This window comes from Nicotiana sylvestris, chromosome 4 (genome assembly GCF_000393655.2).
Source record: "Nicotiana sylvestris chromosome 4, ASM39365v2, whole genome shotgun sequence".
NCBI lineage: Eukaryota > Viridiplantae > Streptophyta > Magnoliopsida > Solanales > Solanaceae > Nicotiana > Nicotiana sylvestris.
In genome coordinates this window covers 87,256,890-87,279,520 of record NC_091060.1, presented here as the reverse complement: position 1 = coordinate 87,279,520, position 22,631 = coordinate 87,256,890, and the positions used below count along the sequence as shown (strand labels likewise).

The 22,631-nt window shown below is 35.5% G+C and overlaps 1 protein-coding gene across 1 annotated transcript; it reads left to right on the top strand.

Annotated features, from left to right (window-relative positions):
• Positions 1-791: 791 nt before the first annotated feature.
• LOC104235118 (thioredoxin-like fold domain-containing protein MRL7L, chloroplastic) lies at positions 792-10,187 on the top strand. Its single transcript, XM_009788797.2, has 7 exons — positions 792-952; positions 2,706-2,900; positions 3,018-3,559; positions 9,183-9,264; positions 9,342-9,453; positions 9,560-9,712; positions 9,798-10,187. Exons 2-6 carry the CDS (start codon positions 2,709-2,711, stop codon positions 9,673-9,675), a joined length of 1,044 nt encoding a protein of 347 aa, XP_009787099.1. The 5' UTR covers positions 792-952; positions 2,706-2,708; the 3' UTR covers positions 9,676-9,712; positions 9,798-10,187.
• The last annotated feature ends 12,444 nt before the right edge of the window (positions 10,188-22,631 follow it).

The following is a 22,631-nucleotide window of genomic DNA, read 5'->3' as shown; positions in this document are numbered from 1 at the left end:
GCAAACATGTGGTCTTTCTTCGAAAGAGAATATTCCAACAATATTGTATGAAGACAATGCTGCATGCATAGCTCAATTGAAAGGAGTATATATCAAAGGAGATAGAACAAAACACATTTCACCGAAATTCTTTTTCACTCATGATCTTCAGATGAATGGTGAAATAGATGTACAACAAGTTCGTTCAAGTGATAATTTGGCTGATCTGTTCACTAAGGCGTTACCAACCTCAATATTTAAAAAGCTGATATATAAGATTGGAATGCGTCGTCTTCGAGACATTAAGTGATTTTTCATGAGGGGGAGTAACTACACGCTGCACTCTTTTTCTTAACCAAGGTTTTGTCCCACCGGGTTTTCCTGGTAAGATTTTTAATGAGGCAGCAAACAATGCATATTATAAATAACTATGTACATCCCAATATTTTTTTTTGTAAGTTTTTAGTGAGGCACATTATCTTACATGGACATCCAAGGGGAGTATTATGAATAGTTTGTATATTGGATACTACTTTGGATACTACATTGGATGCTACATTGGATGCCCATATTGTGAATAACTTAAAGATTAAATTTCCTACTTTATGTCCATCATCTTTACTTTTTATGCCTATAAAAGGTCATGTAATTGCAATGAAAAAATACACCAAAGTGAAAGAAGAAAACACTTCTGCCTTCTTTCTATCTATTCTAATTTACATTTTACAGCATTACTTTTATTTTATAACAATATATAGATTTTAGAGAAATTTCCACTCGTTTATCACTAAACTCTCCTCAGAAGTCATAAAATCTGCAGTTTCATCCACGGGATTTCACTCCATTATAGTACACCTTTTAACTAACATTTCCCTCTCTTTCTTGAATCCTTTCATTATCTCTTTGGTTTTGCAGAAAGTTTGGGAGAGTTGTGTATCGCACCAGCTCAAGAAACACTAATTATTCTGACCAAGTAAGAATTCTTCAACTTCTCCCTCCCCTTAAGCTGAATTTTCTGTAATTTCCTTCTGGGTTCTCCGTTTGAAATGGGTTTGGGGGGGGGGGGGGCGTTAAAGTCTCTGTCTTTTTTCCTCCCCAGAATCTCCTGTTTGAAGTATGGTTTGGATGCTACGCATAAATCAATTTGTTCTTTTAAATTTGTTGTATACTCCAAGTTTAACTGCTGTGCACGTTTTGCTTGTTGTTTTCGACATTTGAATTTGGATTGAAGCTAGGTCTTTTTTTTTTCTTCTTTTCTTTCAGTCACAAACTTCACTAATATGCTGTTTGTTATTTTATTTCCTTTTTTTGGAAAGTTGCCCCACTTGAATTTGTGGCAGTACATGATGTTCAATTTGAATCTTGTATAAATATGTGGTGACCATTGAGAATAACAAAATAACATTCGTAAAACCCAAGTATCGAGATAAGTATGAAAGTTGTGTATGAATTAGGGGTCTTTTCTCCTAGTGGTAACTGTAATTGGTGGCCTAAAACTGGAAATGGATGAGAGAGCTATATTCTATTTGTTTATTTGATAACAGTTTCTAGTAAATTAGTGGATTTCCGTAGACGTTGGGGGCTTAGGAGCAGGGGTTCTAACTGCTATGCACTTCATTGTTGCGCCCTCGGTAAGACTGAATATGCAAATGCATTTTAATCAGGGATTTTTCCCTTCTTGGACTGCAGTATTAACTTATGACCACTGGGTTGATTATCAAGTACGCTACTTGATTATCATTTTTCTATAGCTGCTGATGCACACCCAAGTTGCGAAATGTTATATAATAGGTGTAGTGCGCTAGTTACTCATGTGGATAGAGTTTACGAGTAATACCAGGATAGGTTCCACTTAACAAATTCAAGGTCTAAGAGCTATGTGAGACTGAGCACTACATCAGTGCTCTAGTGCGCTAAGTTGCCTGGAACATATACATGCTACAAGGACCTGCGACATGAAAACGAGTTGATTTATACAGTTGTATATAGGGAACACATGACTAGATGACAGAAAACTAAGTATTTCAAATTGAGATGTGTCTCTGATGATCGTAAAGATGTTATTTGCTTTCTCAATCGCGATTTCTGGTGAAAATGAAGTTCGCCGTTTCTCATATTGTTGAGACACATCTCAATTTGAAATACTGGTGCAATTCGCAATTGGGTGGTAGCTATTTCGTCAGTTGTACCATTTAATTGACACTGCACCTTTTTCCCTTTGGTCTTGTGGTTATCTTAAAGAGTTCCTTTCTGTACTCTCAATAGCGCTTGTTGAGGAAATGGAGTTCACCGTTCCTCTTATACTAATAGCCGAGGAATGACAAAAAAAATACAGAGAAAATGCATAATACGTCTAAGCTTCAATTCATGAACTATGTTGAATTCCATTTGACCTTAAAACCAGTTGTTGTAGGTCCAACATAGGATACTGGATAAGAAAACACTGATAAAATAAGTCGGAAAATGAAAAATAGAAGAGTCCCTGTGTTTCAATAAAACCGTTATAAAGGCCAGTGGTGACCTAAGCCCCTGCTATGCGTGGAGGTCGGGAAAGGGCTGGATCACGTTGGGTCTGATGTACGCAGCCTTAACCGTTATGAACTTGAAATTTAGCAAATGGGATAATTGCATGTCATAACTATATTTTCTCTCCCTTATCTTTGTTTAGATATTGCACAGAATTTCTCTTATGGTAAGTTACAATTTTTTTTTTTTTGATTTTCTAGTCAATGGAATTACAACACAGTCTAAGGCTGCAGCGTTTGACCCCACCTTTAGAGGAGAAATGCCTGAGAAGCTTCTCTTCAGTGTTTGGAATTGTTCCTCAAAGGAGAAACAAACTGAGAAGTTCTATCATATCTTCATCGACTTTGAATTATTCTGGCCAGTCAGCACCAAGATTTTGGACATCCCAGTTGCTGGTATGCTCTTCTCTCCACTTCCTTTCTTATTTGTTTGGACTACATCATTGCCGTTAATCTCTATTACATGTTCATATTCTTCAAGATCCCTGCTTTGACAATGAAGTGTAAAATCAGGTTCATGGTCTCAGACAAAAGGGATTAAAAGCTTCGAAGCTAGAAGAGTTGCTAAAATTTGGTAATGGAGAGGAAGATTCAGGAGATGAATCTGAATCTGATTCTGAATCTGATGGAGGTCATAAGAGGGATGATTACTTTCATATGGATGAGGATGAAAGGCGGGAATGGCGGCGGAAGATAAGGGATGTCATTAAAATGTCTCCTGATGTTGAGGAAGAGGTAGATCTTGTTGAGAAAAGAAAAAAGATGCAAAAGCTTTTGGCTGATTACCCTCTTGTTGTTGAAGAGGAAGACCCTGATTGGCCAGAAGATGCAGATGGGCGGGGTTTTAACTTGGATCAATTCTTTAACAAGATCACTATCAAGAACGTTAAGAAAGATAATGATGATGATGAGAATTATGACAGTGACAATGAAGTGGTATGGCAAGATGATGATTATATTCGTCCAATTAAGGACTTAACCACTGCAGAATGGGAGGAGGCTGTGTTTAAGGACATCAGTCCTCTTATTATACTTGTTCATAATCGTTACAAAAGGTGATCTCTCAACTCCTCTACATTTCTCATTAATGATGTAGCCTTTGACTTAGATATGAAAGGCAGTTCTGTCAGTTGTTAGATAAGGGCACTTGCTTTCACTGCTATCTCTTTTTTGTTTCTCGTCCATGTTCCTGAAAGTTAAAATCTACTTGCTTCTCTGATGGTCTAGGGGTTATCTGTTGTCTGTATTTATGCGTCTTGCTTCTATTAGACAATCAAATTCTTTTATTACATTGTAGCTTACATATGCATATGCATATCCATATCCATATCCATTCTCTAGATTTCTTTACTCTTCACCATACTATAAGAGAGCAAAGAGGTGAAAGGTGAAAGAAAGTCCAATGTGCAGACTCTCGGTTAACTTTACTGCCGAGAGGAAGAGTCCTTTAAATATTTCTTATGTACAAGGATTCAGTTACACAAGTCCTATAATCTCTCTAGATTTTAATTTGAAGATATACAACAAATCATAACAGTAATTCAAAATACAAAGTTGATTCAAAATAGGAGAGAATATCTGCTAGTAGTTAACTTAATCTTTTGCTGGTTCTTGGATTTGCTGGGAGAGGAATTCTCGGTCAATACCCCCCGGCAAGTGGATGGTGAGGGTCGAACAAGTAGCTTGGATTTTAGCAGATTGAATCTAGCTGTTCCGAGAGCTTTTGTAAAAATATCTGCTATTTGATTTTGAGAACTAACAAAGCGAACAACAAGTGAATTATCATCGACTTTTTCCCGTACGAAATGATAATCAAGTTTAATGTGCTTCGACCGTTGATGAATGACAAGATTGGTAGAGATAAAGGTAGCACTTAAGTTGTCGCAGAGTAGAATCGGAGGTTGGTTAAGAGGAGCATGCAACTCATGTAAGAGTTGCTGGACCCAAATAATTTCAGTAGCAGCAAATGCAAGAGCTCGATATTCAGCTTCGGTACTAGAGCGAGCGACAACCTTTTGCTTTTTAGAGCACCAGCTTACTAAATTACCACCATAGTAAAGAGCAAAATCATGTTGAGAACGACTATCATCTGGGTCAGAAATCCATCCAGCATCAGAGAAAGCAACTAGGCCGGAGTCTGTGGATGAGTGAAAGTAAAGACCATGGTGAAGGGTGCCTTTAAGATATCGAAGAATACGCTTAACTGCAGCCCAATGGGTGATGCATAAATTGACACACCCGATTGGCAGCATAGCAAATTTCGGGGCGGGTAATGGTGGCATATTGAAGAGGCCCAACAATGTGGCGATATAGGTGAGGATCAGGGAGAGGATCGCCGTCATGGACAAGACGAGACCCTGGTGTAGATGGAGTGGAGATCGGTTTGGCATTAGCCATCTTGGCACGTACAAGGACATCTCTGATGTATTTTTGTTGGGTGAGAAAAATGGTATCCTTATTTCTGGTAACTTCAATGCCAAGGAAAAAATGAAGATCACCAAGGTCCTTCAAAGAGAAGGCAGCATGAAGTGTTTTAGTAAATTGAGTAATGAACCGAGGATTGCTTCCCGTAACAATAAGGTCATCAACATACACTAGGATATAAGTAATATCATTGGGTGATTTTCTAACAAATAGAGAACAATCTGATAAGCATGATTTAAAACCATAAGATAGGAGAAAATTTTTGAGCTTGGTAAACCATGCTCGAGGAGCCTGTTTTAGGCCATAAAGAGCCTTTTTGAGTAGGCACACATGGTTGGGGTATTGGGGATGAACAAATCCCTTTGGCTGCTCCATAAATACCTGCTCATTAAGGTCACCATTTAAGAATGCATTGTTAATATCAAGTTGATGCAAGGGCCAACCTTTAGTGAGGGCAATAGAGAGAACTAGCCTAATGGTGGTTGGTTTGATGACAGGACTGAAGGTATAAAAATAGTCAATGCCTTCTTCTTGATGAAACCCCTTTGCCACTAAACGAGCTTTATAGCACTCAATGGAGCCATCAACTTTATATTTGATCTTGTAAACCCACTTACAACCAACAATATTAGAGTTAGGAGGCGGTGGAACAAGTTGCCATGTATTATTTCGCATAAGAGCAGAAAATTCTGTTTGCATAGCTTGTTGCCATTGAGGAAGTTTGGAAGCCTGGTTAAAACTTTTGGGTTTGTCAATAGGTAGAGGATCAACTAGAAGGGAGTGTTTGGATGTGGTGAGAGCTTTTGGGGCTAAAGAGTTGGTTTTGGAGCGGGTTATCATTTGATGGTGAGAGTTGTCTGGTGGTCGAAAATATGAAGGAGTTGTGGAGTAGTAAGTGGGAGAAGGATGCCGAGAGTTAACTGGAGGTGGGGAAGGTGAAGAGTAGTTGTTGGAAGGAAAGGCAGAAGGTGATTCAGTGGGTGGCAAAGATTGAGAAGAGGTGATTACCTGTGTGCTTGTCGAAGAACAACATCTCGAGTAGTCGTTGACAATTGGGTTGCAGCTTGCGGAGGTGGAGGCAAGGAGGCAGCTTGTTGGAGCAATGTGGCAGGGACTGTAGATTATAAGGAGCATAATGTGGAGGAGGGGTTAGATGGCACATGATGACACATATAACCCTTGTGTTTGGAGCTATAACCTATAAAGATACATGGCTGAGAACGAAATTCAAACTTGTGTTTATTGTAAGGACGAAGAAAAGGAAAACAAAGACAACCAAAAGTTTTTAGAAAACCATAATCTGGTGGACGACCATATAGGCATCGGTAAGGTGAAGAGTGGTTTAGGATGGGGGTGATGGTACGGTTAGAGAGATATGAAATGCTGGTTCCCAAAAGGACAATGGGAGAGAAGCATGGGCAAGAAGAGATAATCCTTTTTCGACAATAATGCGATTGCGTCGCTCTGGAGCACCATTCTATTCTTGTGTGTGCGGACATGAAACTCGATGTTGAATGCCTAGAGTTTGAAGATGAGAGGAAACATTACAAAATTCACCTCCCCAATCAGTTTGTAGACATTTTATTTTGACATTGAATTGGGTTTCAACCATGGTATGGAATTGTTTAAAAATAGTAAGCACATCTGATTTTTGATGGATAAAGTAAATCCAAATAAACTTGGTACAATCATCCAAAAATAAAATAAAATACCGAGTCCCATTAATAGAATTGATAGGAGCCGGGCCCCAAACATATGAATACACAAGATCAAAAGGACGCATACTAGATTCATGACGATGAACTAATGGAAGACGATGACTCTTGCCCATTTGACATGGCGCACAAACATTAGGAAAACTAAAATTTGAAACAGGAAGATTATATGTAGAGACAAGACGACGCAGTGTGGCTTCGTTGGGATGAGCCAATCTGCGGTGCCATCCAACAAGGGTAGTGCGTTCACCAAGAAAGGCCATAGGCGGTGATTTTGTGGAGGTTGATGTAGGTGGTGGAGTGAGGCGATACAAGTCATTGTCAACGACTCCCCGAAGTACTGTTTTGCCCTGCAAATTCTTGACAAAGCACTCATTAGCATGAAACTCAACAAAGACATTATTATCACGAGTGAGTTTGGAAATACTTAAGAGACTTTTTGTGAGCTTGGGAACATCAAGAATATTAGAGAGTTTGACACTTTTAGGACTAGCAGACAGAACTTTAGAGCCAATATGCGAAATATTTAGTTACATACCATTGCCGACCACAAGTTGATCATCTCCATTATACTCCGAGTTGATGGATAGGTTAGCTAGATCTGGAGTGACATGGTGAGAGGCACCCGAGTCGAAGTACCATGCTGGATCAACAATTGTAGATGGAGAAGCATAGTTGGCCTGTGGTTTGGAGAGGGGTCCACGTATAGTAGACATGGCATAAGGATGTGAAGAAGCTATTGTGGACTGAGTGTTGGTGCGTGTGGGAGGGTAGGCAGTAATGTCAAGGCGTTGATAGCAGTTACGCGCTTCATGTCCAGATTTCCCACATATTTGGCAGTGAGAGCGACGACGATTTAGGCGTGAATTTGAATAACTAGACTGCTTTTGCGTAAGAGCAGGTGCCCGAGAGGTTTTGGCTAAGTTGGCAGTGGGCATAGAAGAATCTGAAGTAAGTTGAGCCTCTTCATTTATTCGTTCTTCTTCTTGAAGAAGAAGTCCGAGTAGGTCTGTGGGATTAATAGGTTCAACTCGCAAGTTAAGAGCTGCACGAAAAGAACCAAAAGACGAGTCCAGGCCATAGAGAATATATGAAACAAAATCATCATCCGAAACAATTTGAGAGCTTTCGCCTAAAGCATCGGCTAAAGCACGTTTCTTTTCAAAGTATTCAAGGATAGAGAGAGATCCTTTTTGAAGAGAATGAAGTTGCCATTTAAGTTGTCGCACACGGGATTTTGCTTGGGTTTGGAAAAGGCGTTCAATTGTGTTCCATGCTTCATAAGAGGATTTGGCAGTGATTACATGAGGAAGCAGGGGGTCTGAAATTGTTTGTTTGAGCCAGAGAAGGACGTAGAGATCACGTTGGTGCCAATCTTCATATTTCGGATTTGGAACAGTAACAGGTTGTTCAGTTGGAGCACTTTGAGTTGTTGTAGTAGCAGGTGGCGGGTTGTAGGATAGAACAAAAGAATGAAGACGAAAAATTTGGAGAGCATTCATAACATTACTCTTCCAAATCTGAAAGTTATTGCGATCAAGCTTTGGAGAGAGATTTGGTAAATGATATGTAGTTTTATCAGAAGATGATCCCTGAGTGAGAGTGAGACTATTGGTTAGCGGCCATGTCAGATCGATGTATCTGATACCATATAAGAGAGCAAAGAGGTGAAAGGTGAAAGAAAGTCCAATGTGCAGACTCTCGGTTAACTTTACTGCCGAGAGGAAGAGTCCTTTAAATATTTCTTATGTACAAGGATTCAGTTACACAAGTCCTATAATCTCTCTAGATTTTAATTTGAAGATATACAACAAATCATAACAGTAATTCAAAATACAAAGTTGATTCAAAATAGGAGAGAATATCTGCTAGTAGTTAACTAATTTTTTTGCTGGTTCGTGGATTTGCTGGGAGAGGAATTCTCGGTCAATACGTACTAATGCATACACTTTGAAGTCTCTCCCACTTATTCACAATTAGGACAGAAAAGTCAGACGTGTAGTAAACTAAATTAATTGGTGAGTCCTGTTTAAATTAGAGTGCTAAAACAAAGGTGAATTCTGTTCATTCTTGTCAGTCCATATCAGCTTAGAGGAGAATGGCACCGAATTCACTAATTTTTTCCTTTCACTTTTATATCTTTTCATAAATATCATTCTTTTATGTGAAAGTGACCTGGTAAACTTTTACTACAAAGAGTTTTTACTCAAAAATATTGGAAGACTTGGCATTTTAGAGATAACATTTCTAGAAGAGATCAGCATAACTTATTTCACAAATAACCCGAACTTTATTTGTGTATTTTTCATGATGGCAATCTCTCTCTGCTGTTCTTTGAGATCATTTTCATTTGACGAAAAACCATGTATTTTCCTTTATTTGAAGGGATTTCCTAGCATAAAATTGGTTACTTGCTGAACCATATAAAACAAAAGGCTAAAGTAGGTTTTTCAAAGTGCACAAGTCTCTCTCAATAACTTACTTTAGAACAAAGTAAGTCTTTTGAATACTATCTTATGAAGCTCTGTGTTACACACAGGCCAAAGGAAAATGAAATGGTTCGTGATGAATTGGAGAAGGCTGTCCACATCATCTGGAACTGCAGACTACCATCTCCAAGGGTAATAAGTTAAATCATTTAACTTTTAAACAATTATATTCCAAACACACTATTGATAGTTTCTTTTTTTCTCTGTAGTGTGTAGCAATTGATGCTATTGTTGAAGTTGACTTGGTGTCTGCTTTACAAGTCTCTGTTTTCCCCGAGCTCATCTTTACTAAAGCAGGGAAAATCATGCACCGCGAGAAAGGTTAAAGTCTATCTAATGGAATATTGCTTTTGACATTTGTCGCTTGATCTCAAATCCTCATTTTATCTCTAATCTTCTTTTTTCCTTTAATTCTTGAGTTGAGTAGTGAACCGAACAGCAGACGAGTTGTCCAAAATGATGGCATTCTTCTATTATGGAGCTGCCAAGCCACCTTGTCTCAGTAGCATCGGGAATGCTGAAGAGCCGATCCCTATAATCTAAGCAAGCGATTATAAGTGTCAGACAAGTCTCCGGCCAGGTCTATTTAAACAACATTTAGTAGTTAAAACTCGGAATTTTTTTGTTCTAAATTGTCATGAGTGTAATACGTATCGATCCTACAGGGGCAGGGATGAGGTTTGGCTGTAAACGAAATCATTAAGATGGGCCGGGATGTCCTTACTGAGCTCTTGCTCGTGTTCTTCAAGATTTTTGCTGGTTCCTCGGGTGCTTATCGTTGGTGCAGTGGCCCCCTAGTCTATTGCTTGCGCAAGTGTGATAGCTGTATGGCATGCGATTTATGTACATTACTCCAACTTATTTAGTACCCAGGAAGCAGATATATCTCAATTCTCGTCCAAAATCGTTTTAGACTAGGTTTATTGTCACTTTGTAAAAATGGGGCTTGGACAGTGGCAACTATATTCTAGATCCTATTTTTTCACATTTTCACAAATATGACTTTTTACTCAAATCGAATAAATTAAAACCAAGGTCAACTGGTTTTGAAATCCTGTCAGGTGTATATCATGATTCATTTGGTAAAATTTCATAACTAGAACGCATCCATTATGTACTATGAATGGCTACGGAAGTAATTTGGAATTTTCTCTATAGATTAAGAAAATTGAATCATATCTCGTTCATACATATTTCTCGCCTTAATTTTACTTTATTTTTACTCTTTTCTTGTTCCCAAGCAAGCATTCAAATCTCAAATCCTTAAAACATCATTCTCAAGTACTTATATACTGTGACCGACGATTTCTGGCGAAAGGGTACATAGTAGTTATCTTTTTCACTTTTATAAAAGTTCTTTGTCTAAAATTAGGGCAAAAAGATCCAACATATTCTATGTCACGATAACATATTAGAGCCTTTTGAGTACGCAAAAAGTTTGTCTGCGAACTACCGGACTGTGAAATAAATTGTACTGCTAACATGTATTTCAGTGCTCTTACTATTGTTACCAACAATATAACGAATGCAGTCGATAATAAAGATCGATATTCGGCATATAAATCAACTCAGCATAGTACCAATGTGCACATTAGATATGTATCGAATCTATTCCGTTTAAACGAATTGGTGACTGAAGTCTTACCAATCTTCTTGGGGGATAAAAGATGAGAGAGTTATTTTGGAATAAGTAAAGATACAATTAAAAACATGGAATTAATTTGCAGTCTCTAGTGATGGATTATTATATGCAGCGGAAGCAATCCCAGTATCAAAATCACATGTAATTTAGACAACTAGCATAAACGGGATTTCACGGGTTACCTCTTGAAGCGTGAACATATCTCTTCTACCACGTGAGCCTTCAGTTCCATAACTTCTCAATGGAATCTCCATCACCCGCACAATCGTGATCCTCGAACGTTCCACGGTCTTCTACTGTGTTACCCAAATAATACCCGAAAATAGCAATTTCGTGTGGGCGAAATTTCTAGGAAAACTTGGCTGAAAATTTCAGCCACCATGTACTCATCCCTCTAGGTGGAAAACCTTATGTATTTATAGCACAAGTTTTAAGGGTTAAGACCCTTTTCCAAAACCTGTTAGGTTTTCTTTTCCACCAGAAAAAGGATTCCTTTATTTCCTATTATTTAGGCACAGTAGGGACCACAGAATTTAATTAACAAGGCTTCCAATTATGGAATTAATTTGTAATTTTCGAAATTAATATCCACCATAATTAATTACGAATTATTCCACTAAAAATTCGTAATTACACTCCTTATTCAATTTCGAAATTCATCCATTAAATCTTATTTAACTCCCCATGTTAAGATTCAGATACGAATCAATTAAATTAAATTACTGACGATTTAATTTATTGATTATTTCCTTTAGACTTTCGCTTAACTTATTTCATGTGTCGGATACAAAATCCACCGGCCGGGTTTACACATGAAAACTTATAAGCTTTCATAAAGGTATATCATCAATCTCTAAACCGAGACATGGATTCCATCAACTAACTATTACTTCGCCAATGTATATTATTATTATCCAATTTACCAGGCATATTGACCCACGAAAGAATCTCGCCTTTTAATAAATCAAAACAATAATAATATACACAACTAATAATAATTATATCAAGATTAAGAGTATAAGTACATTTAATGGCTAGAGAGTTTATTTTATTAAGTCAGTATAAAATACTTATCTCTACCTGGTCCGTTCAATACATACAAAATGTACTAGCACAAGAAGTTGGAATTAAACCATTCCCATAATCAAGATTAATTATATTTAATCTTGTGCTACAATCATTCCTGATGGTTTGTCCAATTCCATCATTAGATTGTGAACTCAAACTTTATACTTATAAGAACCGATGATTTAATCTTCCGTGTATAAGCTAAACTCTATACACTAAATCATCTACTATATAAGCAAAGGACACAGACTATTATATGATCTATTTAAAACTTTATTAAAACTGAATAAACAATTATTTCATAATAAATACTATATCTAAACCAAACTCATGGTTAATAGTATATATCCCAACAATCTCCCACTTAGACTTTTAACCATGATAATTATTATAATATACTATATCCAAATGCATGGTTAATAGTATATGCCCCAACAATCTCCCACTTAGACTCATAACCATGCATCTACAACTTTCTCAGGCATTCTTTTACATGACTATTAAAAGTCTTCACCAAATAAGGTTTTGTTAAAGAATCTTGCCAAGTTATATCTGATGCAATATTTGTCCAGTAGTACTTTGTCGTAATTATCTAGTTTGGTATTAAACTCTTCAGAGATCCTGTTACCGAAACTATCCCAAGAATGAACACCGAACTATAATTTTCTTTAGCTTTCTCCCACTAAGACGAAGTACCACTAATATTACCTTCGTTACCTCACGACATTGAAATATTAGTGACTTCTTACTATAGTGTTCAATGTTCAAACATCACTCCCACTCGATAAAGGCATATTATGTCTATTAACGTTCTCCCACTACTTAAATGCAATGGAACGTCAATTCTGACGTGTGGGTTTTGATGTTCTTGAACATCTAGTTATTTCTTTGCCCAGTTCCTGTAAAAATAGTTTACTTCTAGGAACATGTTTTATTAAACAGTCCTTATCTAGAAAAATGCATTTGTTTTAACAATTGCCTTATTTTCTTTAGGACAATAAAATAAAGCTTCATTCGTTTTCTTGGATATTCGATAAACATGCACCTATCCATCCTTAGTTCCAACTTACATATCTGCTTTCCCTTTCAGCACATATGCGGGATAATCCTATATCTGAACATGCCACAGACCAAGCTTACATTCAGTCCACAGTTCTATAGATGTCCCAGGTACTAGCTTAGAAGGAACTAAATTCAGAATGTAATTTGAAGTTTCCAGGAAATATTCCAAAAATAAATAAGGCAAATCTGAATAACACGTCATTAGTCTATCCATATCCAAAAGAGACTTATTTCTTCTTTCTACTACACGACTCTATTATGGAGTTTACGGTGTAGTCAATTGAGATGTAATCCCTATTCTGATATGTAACTAAAAAACTCTTTAGAGAGATGCTCGCCACTACAATCAAATTGTAGTAACTTAATATATTTCTTTGGTGCTTCTCTATTTCAAGTCTTAAAAACCTTGAATTACTTAATTCATTAAGACTTACAGTGCATCAAATAAATATATTAATATTTTGAGTAATCATTTATGAACGTCATAAAATACTCAAAATCTATCTCTTACGAGTATGTTCATTTAACCATACAAATCAGAAAGGATTCATTCTAGCTTATCACTAGTTTTATTTCCTTTTAAAGGGAAACATCTTTTAGTCAAATTTCCTTCCAAACAGGATCCACAAGTTGGTAGTGCCTCTACTTTCAATGAACCTTAAGGTCCATACTTGACCAACTTGAAATCCTATCCAGATTAATATGACTTAGATAAAAGTGCACAGATAAGTTTTACTCAATTTTGAAGAACATATTCTCTTATGAGGTAGACTAATATTGTTCTGTTCAGGAGAGACATCAATATATAATAACAAGGTCATGCATTCATGTACCACAAGAGATAAAGTGTTTATTAAGCTCAATAACTCAAGAGTTATTCGAAAAATAAAACAAATATCCATCTCTTATTTTGCCCAGAAACCGGAATTAAATTCCTTCTAACAAAAGTACATATATTGCATCCTTAAAATTAATGACTTATCACTAAAAGAAAATTTTAACAAGTAATACGACAAATTGCATAAAATCATTGTGGAGTTGAGATAAAAATATTAAATAGATCATAATAAGTCAAAACATTGAATAGTAAAATTCAGACTGCATTCAATATTTATATACATACATGCATCTGGAATAATAAATTTCGATGGGAAAAGAATTATTCATGCAAAGTATATTATATAATGCAAGAATTATACAATCCAAAAATAAATAGAACCAACTCAGATGGAGAGCATACTATTATTTTCAGTCAATTGTATATAACTTTTTAATACAAAAATTTTAAAACACACTACACATATATGTCATGCATCTTGAATAGCAATTTCGATGGGAAAGAACTACTCATGCAACATACATATGCAATGCCAGATTATTCACTCCAATAATTAAAACAGACCCAACTCAGATGGAGAGTATACTGTTAATTTAAGTCAAGTGAACATCATTTTTAATAGCTCTAGTTTCATTGATCCAACATGTATACTCAGATGGAGAGTAAGTACACGATATCAATTACTAGTATTTCACCTAGTGAGCTTACAATAAATTTATCCGATATGGAGGAAGACCTAAAGTCAACGCATAAATTTATTACTCACTTGAAATTAATAGTGGAAGACCATAGAAATATATTTCTATCACCACTTAATCATGATTGTATTGTAGTTACAAAATTGATTCAACCCTTTAAGCTCAGATGGAGAGTTAATACTGGTTATCAATAACTAGTAACTATAGCCAGTGAGTTCATAATAAATTTATCCGATATGGAGGAAGACCTAATGTCAACGCATAAATTTATTATCTCACTATAAATAAAAAAAATGAAGACCATAGGGGTTTATTCCCATCACCACTTTATCACAACCACGAACTTTTCTCTGAGGATTAAGTTCCATATTAAAAAAAATGCTCAATACCCATTTAAACAGTCTTAAAATACTAAAATTAATATTTCACACTGTATAGTGGTGATTATTGTTGACTGGACTATTTCTGATAAATCTACCAAATTTCATATCAATCAAAAATTGCGACCAAATTTGGAAAATTATCATTTTAAGCATTTTTTTTAAGAATTTAAAATATGACCTACATTTTTTTTATCATATACCAATTCATGTCAAATCAACATGTGTTATCATGTTCCAGATTAGACATATAAAATGATAGAAAGAATGACTTTTCGTATGTAAATCACATTTTAATCCGTCAAACCTCCAAAAAACTCACCTAAACGATCCCAAATCGTCAAAATACGATGTGATTCACTGCATAGCAGTGAGTTCTTCTTAAATGATCGTTTCCAATGATCCTACCGAATTTCAGGTCATTCGGAGATCGTGAAATTCATGATCGCCAAAAACTAGACCAAATTCGAATAAATTATTTTTTTTGGCGTAGTCAGGATTAAATCCATGTGATTTGCATTCTTGCTATATATCATATCAAGTTAAATCATCATGTTTCAGATTTAACACAAATATAGCCGATATATAAAGAATAATTTTTCATATTTATAACAAATTCAATTTAATAAACTGCTTGAAAACCCATCTAAACGACCTCAAAATGCCAAAAAACAACATGATTCACTGCATAGCAAGGAGTTTTTTTTTTCACTAGATCGTTTTCGATGAACCCACCAAGTTTCAGGTTAATCGGAGTCCGTCAAATTCATGACCACTAGCCTGTAACCAAACTCGGAGAATAACCGTTTTAAGTAGTTTCATGAATTAAAATAAATATGATATTGATTTCCATTCTCCTTATAATTACACTATGAGCTCAAGGCATATATTATTTTCTTCCTATTTCTAGGATATATAATATCTCCTTTTGCAATAAATTATCCTTTTATTAAATACATAAGAACCTGAGATATTATATTTTCTCCCGTTCAGTGAAAACCCCAATATCTCTTCTCATGGGTGGAGTTAGTTTCACTAGTACCCAAAGATAAATACTCTTTTTCTAGTTATGAACCTCCACCATTAATGTAGATTTCTCAAGGATAATTTTCACATGGTATATTAAACATATTTCAATGACTCAAATAAATAGACCATTTTGTGGATCCTACTTATTAATCATAATGCTCAATCCATGAATAGATATAATTTCACATGTACAAATTTACTAAGAATTTTTCATGAGTTCAAATAAACAAACCACTTCAGTGGTAACTATTTATTACTCATAAAATTCTCAATTTACAAGTGAATATATATTTAGCTCATAAAATTATTTTATGGTAGACCATAGCTTAAAAGTCATACCAACATTATAAAACTCATACAACATACCGTCATATTTCACTTAATTAGAACCTCCAATCAGAGAACAAAATTCTTCATCGAAAATCCAAACTAGTAATCACGTAGGGCATGAAAATATAAACTTAAATTTGAGAAATTTTTTATGCACAAACATGCCAAACGCTCCAATCATTAGTCATCCAGGATATCAAATAGAGAATTTTACTTTCTTACAAAATAATTATATCATTACACAATATGAATTATACCTTGTAAGACCTAGTCAATAAAATCTTACACCTCTATTATTGAATTTAATACAACAACACGTTTATTTGCTAATAGTCAATGTGTAAACCTATTATATGACTAGTATTTAATCATGGGGACCATGAGGAGTCATCCCCAACACCATTGAATTAAAAAAGAATTAAAATTATTAAGAAATAATTTCCATAAAATAGAAAGACGTCCAAAACACAGTCCAAACGACCTCAAAACGCCGAAACATACCATGATTCACTGCAAAAGCAGTGAGTTTTTCTCACCACGGCGTTTCCGATGGACCCACCAAATTTCAGTTCAATCGAAGTCCGTCAAGTTCGCTGACCTCCGAAAATTCCGGCTATTCGGTCAAAACTAGGTTTTGCGTTTTTCTAGGGTTTACCCCAAAAAATTCAGATAATCTCAATCAAATATCAATAAGAAAACATATATCTCATGATTATAAGAATAATCCATAAATTATGCACAGTTAATTCACAAAACAGCAGTGCAGTTTTTCAGAAAACCACATATATATGTAATTCAAAAAATGCACATAAACACCATATTCTTGTTTCATGAAAAACTTAGTTATCTAATTAGATGTGAGTGAGCTCTGATACCAATTGATGGATTATTATATGCAGCGGAAGCAATCCCAGTATCAAAATCACATGTAATTTAGACAACTAGCATAAACGGGATTTCACGGGTTACCTCTTGAAGCGTGAACATATCTCTTCTACCACGTGAGCCTTCAGTTCCATAACTTCTCAATGGAATCTCCATCACCCGCACAATCGTGATCCTCGAACGTTCCACGGTCTTCTACTGTGTTACCCAAATAATACCCGAAAATAGCAATTTCGTGTGGGCGAAATTTCTAGGAAAACTTGGCTGAAAATTTCAGCCACCATGTACTCATCCCTCTAGGTGGAAAACCTTATGTATTTATAGCACAAGTTTTAAGGGTTAAGACCCTTTTCCAAAACCTGTTAGGTTTTCTTTTCCACCAGAAAAAGGATTCCTTTATTTCCTATTATTTAGGCACAGTAGGGACCACAGAATTTAATTAACAAGGCTTCCAATTATGGAATTAATTTGTAATTTTCGAAATTAATATCCACCATAATTAATTACGAATTATTCCACTAAAAATTCGTAATTACACTCCTTATTCAATTTCGAAATTCATCCATTAAATCTTATTTAACTCCCCATGTTAAGATTCAGATACGAATCAATTAAATTAAATTACTGACGATTTAATTTATTGATTATTTCCTTTAGACTTTCGCTTAACTTATTTCATGTGTCGGATACAAAATCCACCGGCCGGGTTTACACATGAAAACTTATAAGCTTTCATAAAGGTATATCATCAATCTCTAAACCGAGACATGGATTCCATCAACTAACTATTACTTCGCCAATGTATATTATTATTATCCAATTTACCAGGCATATTGACCCACGAAAGAATCTCGCCTTTTAATAAATCAAAACAATAATAATATACACAGCTAATAATAATTATATCAAGATTAAGAGTATAAGTACATTTAATGGCTAGAGAGTTTATTTTATTAAGTCAGTATAAAATACTTATCTCTACCTGGTCCGTTCAATACATACAAAATGTACTAGCACAAGAAGTTGGAATTAAACCATTCCCATAATCAAGATTAATTATATTTAATCTTGTGCTACAATCATTCCTGATGGTTTGTCCAATTCCATCATTAGATTGTGAACTCAAACTTTATACTTATAAGAACCGATGATTTAATCTTCCATGTATAAGCTAAACTCTATACACTAAATCATCTACTATATAAGCAAAAGACACAGACTATTATATGATCTATTTAAAACTTTATTAAAACTGAATAAACAATTATTTCATAATAAATACTATATCTAAACCAAACTCATGGTTAATAGTATATATCCCAACATCTAGTACTCCCTCCGGTTCAAAATAAGTGATTTTTTAACTTTTTTCTTGTGGTCCAAAATAAGTGATTTTTTCAGATTTCAAGAATGAATTAATTATTTTTTTTCCTACATTATCCTTGTAGTAATTAATGTTGGAGTATGTGTTAGGTCTGTTTATGTGAAGAGATAGTAAATGTTAATATGATCAATTTCATTGCTAATTAATGTTAAAAGATGAATTTCTCAATATCACTTATTTTGGACCGGAGGGAGTAATAATGATTCATGATTCCCTAGGATCAAGAATCTGAGTGTTGCTTCAAGTTCTAAGACGTGCTCTTTGCTTCTCTTCGTTTTCACCTTAGAAAAGCACAAACCAGTGGAGCATATTAGCTTCATTTAGGCATATTTCCAGATTACCCAAATAATTTCTTTTTTTTTCTATGTGATATTTTGAGCTTAAATAGAGAGACAATTGAAGGATAAATATATTTCTGTGTGCTTACTGTTTTCCATGATTACGACGTAAAGTGAAAATTCCGTAATATTCTGTCTTCCATTCTTTCAGTCGCATTAGAAGATATCCATATCTTTCTTTGTCCTTTAAATAGTTTGGCATCTTTTAATAAATCTTTTGGAAGAAAGTTATAAAATTTAATTTAGCAGTTATCTCCGAATACGGCACTAGATCCTAGTAGTTACCTTAATTACAAAGTAATACTGTTTAAGAAATGATTTTCTTGAACCTTAAAAAGTTTTATACGACCTTTTATTTTGAGATGAAAAGTGGTTACAACACGTCATTGTGAACGGTATATTACGAAGTAACAAAATTTGATAGTCTTTATTTATTTAATTTATATATTATCAATGTAATTTTACCAATTTTAATAGGTCATTCATATTGTGGAGGTCGAGTATTAATGTTGTAGGTTAAGAGGAAGTTGTGAATATTTCTACGACGCACTCGAGTAGGACTAGACAGTTAGGATTTAGTTTTAGGATGCTAGTGGTCATCTACTGATGCATGACTTTATCTACTGGTTATTATTGTACTTTCCATCTATTTCGTATTTCCTATATTGCTGTTATTTTATTATGGCTGTATTGATGATACTAATATATCGTCTCTTGTCGTCTTCTTGAGCCGAGGGTCTCCTGGAAACAGTCTCTCTGCCCTCGGGGTAGAGGTAAGGTCTGCGTACACATTACCTTCCCCAGACCCCACTAGTGAAATTACACTGAGTTGTTGTTGTTGTTGTTGTTAATAGGTCTTTCATAATTTGCAATGGAAAATTACCTATAAATAACTTTTAAGTGCCCTATAATATAAAAAATCATACAATATCGGTTATATAAAAATTAAACTCATTCTTATTAGGGACGATCGATCCCTTTTCTAGAAACTTGTGTCTTTATATAGATTCATAATAATGCCATCTACCTGTCCGTCATGTGTAGCAAAAGATGTTTTCATTAATTATGTATGACATACTATGCTATATGCATCTCATCTCTTATGTCCATAACCGCTAATCAATCCAATAAATAATGATTACAAAGGCATAATCATGAGTTGCTTAGAACTATATCTTGTGAGGCTATATATTTGATTAATTAGAAGTATACATATTAGAAAAACTAACCATAAATAGGAAGATATAGGAACCCTACAAAATTCAGCCACGTGTCACGTGGTAATGATCTTTAGAATTTTGCACGTGATACTTGACCATTAGAGAGTAAAATTTCTTTTATGTTTCTCTCACGTTCTAGTTTTTCGCTTAATTCAAGAGGGTCAATGGTAAAAAAAATTTAGTGTCTTTATTTCCACAAAGTTGTACCCTACACTCTCAACAATTAGTTAATTAATTGAAGCTTATTGCTTCTATGATGATATCGCTCAAACGTTTTCTTCAAGAACTTATGTTGCAATTAATGCATTATGTTGTCCATTACAATAAAATTGCGCATTATACCTGACCAAAAGTTTCATGTTTCATACAAGAAAAACACTCATCGACATGAGATACTACTAAATTCATGAAAATGTGGAGAGAATCGAACCATACATGTCAAGTAGATTTCCACATGAGTGAAAATTCTTTAAATTAGAGGATAAGGAATGAGAACGGCTGTCGCATGAGATATACACAACACATAGTGCAAGACTTCTTTCATTGTCTAAGGTACATTCCGTAAAGGATACTGCATGTACTGAAGTTACCTAACCATAGTTAGACATTTGTGATGATTCAAAGGGTCATCTTATATTTTAAAACTCGATTCCGTATTCCGAGGCCTTCAAAATCTTATTTTATTCCCTCTCGATTTGCGTGCGCAGTCCGAACGCGTTTCTGAAAAGCCTTTATGTGAAAATTGAGAAAAATAATAATTTTTGGCTTAAAAGTTTATTTTAGTTGACTTCGGTCAACGTTTTGGGTAAACGGATTCGGACCCGTATTTTGACGGTCCAGGTGGATCCGTAGAAAAATATGGGACCTGGGCGTACGCCTAGAATCAAATTCCGAGGTTCCTAGCCCGCGAAATAAATTTTTGAAGAAAATTGAAAAGACTGAAAGTTTAATAATTTAAAGAATTTTATCTTGTTGGTATCGGGCCGGTATTCTGGTTTCGGAGTACGGTACAAGTCCATTATGATAATTATATCTTATCTGTGAAATTTGGTGAGAAACGAGACTGATTTGACGTGATTCGGACCTTTAGTTGAAAAGTTAGAAGTTTAAAAACTGTCTTGAAGATTTCAAGCAATTTGGTGTTAAATTCGTAGTTCTAGGTATTATTTTGGCGATTTGATCGCCCGAGCAAGTTCATATGATGTGTTAAGACTTGTGTGCATGTTCGGTTTGGAGCCCTGAGGGCTCGGATGAGTTTCGGATAGGCTACGGGATGTCTAGTCTAAAAAAAAAGGACATGGTATTGGATAGTTGTAGAAATTGCAGGTCTCAGATCTTAGCGGCCGCAGAGTAAAATTCGCGGACTGCGGCCGCGGTGGGGACTTCGCGGACCGCGGTAGGGTAAGGCTCAGGTTTCGCGGCCGCACCCTGAACCCCCGCACCCGGAATTTCGCGGGCCGCGTAGCGAGGATCAGAGGGGTTATATAAGCAGGACTTTTTATTCATTCTTCAATTTTTCAAACCCTAAAACATAAGAGGTGATTTTCCAAAGACTTATTCTTCTCCAAATCATAAGTAAGTGATTCTTAACTCATTTCTTTCACTCTTTTACTTATTTTTACAAGATTTCTTCCTAGAATCTAGGGTTTTCATGGTAGGATTGAGGAATTTTTGGGTAGAACTTAGGAATTTTGAAATTTAGGAATTTGGACCTCAAATTGAGGTCGCATTCCAAAATCAATTGTATATCCGGACTCGGGGGTGATGGGTAATCGGGGTTTGGTCCAAATTTCGGGTTTGGACGAGGCGAGCCCGGGTGTTGACTTTTTCAAAAAATGACCTAAATTGATTTCCTTGCTATCGTGGGTAGTTCCTAAGGCTTAAATTGAATACTTTGGTTGGTAAATTGCTATATTCTACTGGTTCGGAGGCTTGTGCAATAGAAAAGGTTGTGATTGAGCTTTGAGTGGCCTGCGGAGGTAAGTGTTGTGGCTAACCTTAGCTTGAGGGATTAGGTATTGTTGCCTTATTTGCTATGTGTTTGGTTGTTGAGTACGACGTATAGGTGAGGTGATGACTCCCTATATGTTCTTGTCGATTCATAACATTCGAGTTAGTTGTATTCTTGTAACTGTTGTATCCTTTGATCATATAACTCATGTTTAGACTTGTTATTTCATATGTTGAGCAATTCTTATCATAGAGATCAACGACCACAATCAACCCCTTTCTTTTTTAGTCCCAAACGACCCCCAAACCTTTTCATTTCCCACTGTCCGCCGCCCTAAAATTCCTCTCTTCTCTCAAATGATCTCAAACCTAACCCTAATCGGACCTCGCTGTCACACCCCTTTTTTACCCCTCCAAAAAGATGTGTGTTATGCTATGTGGGTTAAAGAGTTTTTCCAATTAAAGTGACAAACTTGAGTAGGGATTATTTTATTTACAGAGTCGCCACTTGGAATTGATTTTTAGGTGTTCCAAGTCATCTTTTATTTGAATCCCTAGTCAAAGGAAGATTTGACTCTATTTTTTATCGGTCTATGGAAATAAAGTTCGGGTAAGGAATTCTGTTGACCGAGGAGAAGGTGTAAGACATTCCCCAAGTCCCGTGGTTCTAGCACG

Bases quoted from the DNA above. Each gene is read 5' to 3' on its own strand.
- LOC104235118 (XM_009788797.2), top strand. From the start codon at position 2,709: ATGGAATTACAACACAGTCTAAGGCTGCAGCGTTTGACCCCACCTTTA. The intron at 3,560-9,182 runs GTGATCTCTCAA...TGTTACACACAG, and splicing joins GTTCATAATCGTTACAAAAG to GCCAAAGGAAAATGAAATGG. The intron at 9,454-9,559 runs GTTAAAGTCTAT...TGAGTTGAGTAG, and splicing joins AATCATGCACCGCGAGAAAG to TGAACCGAACAGCAGACGAG.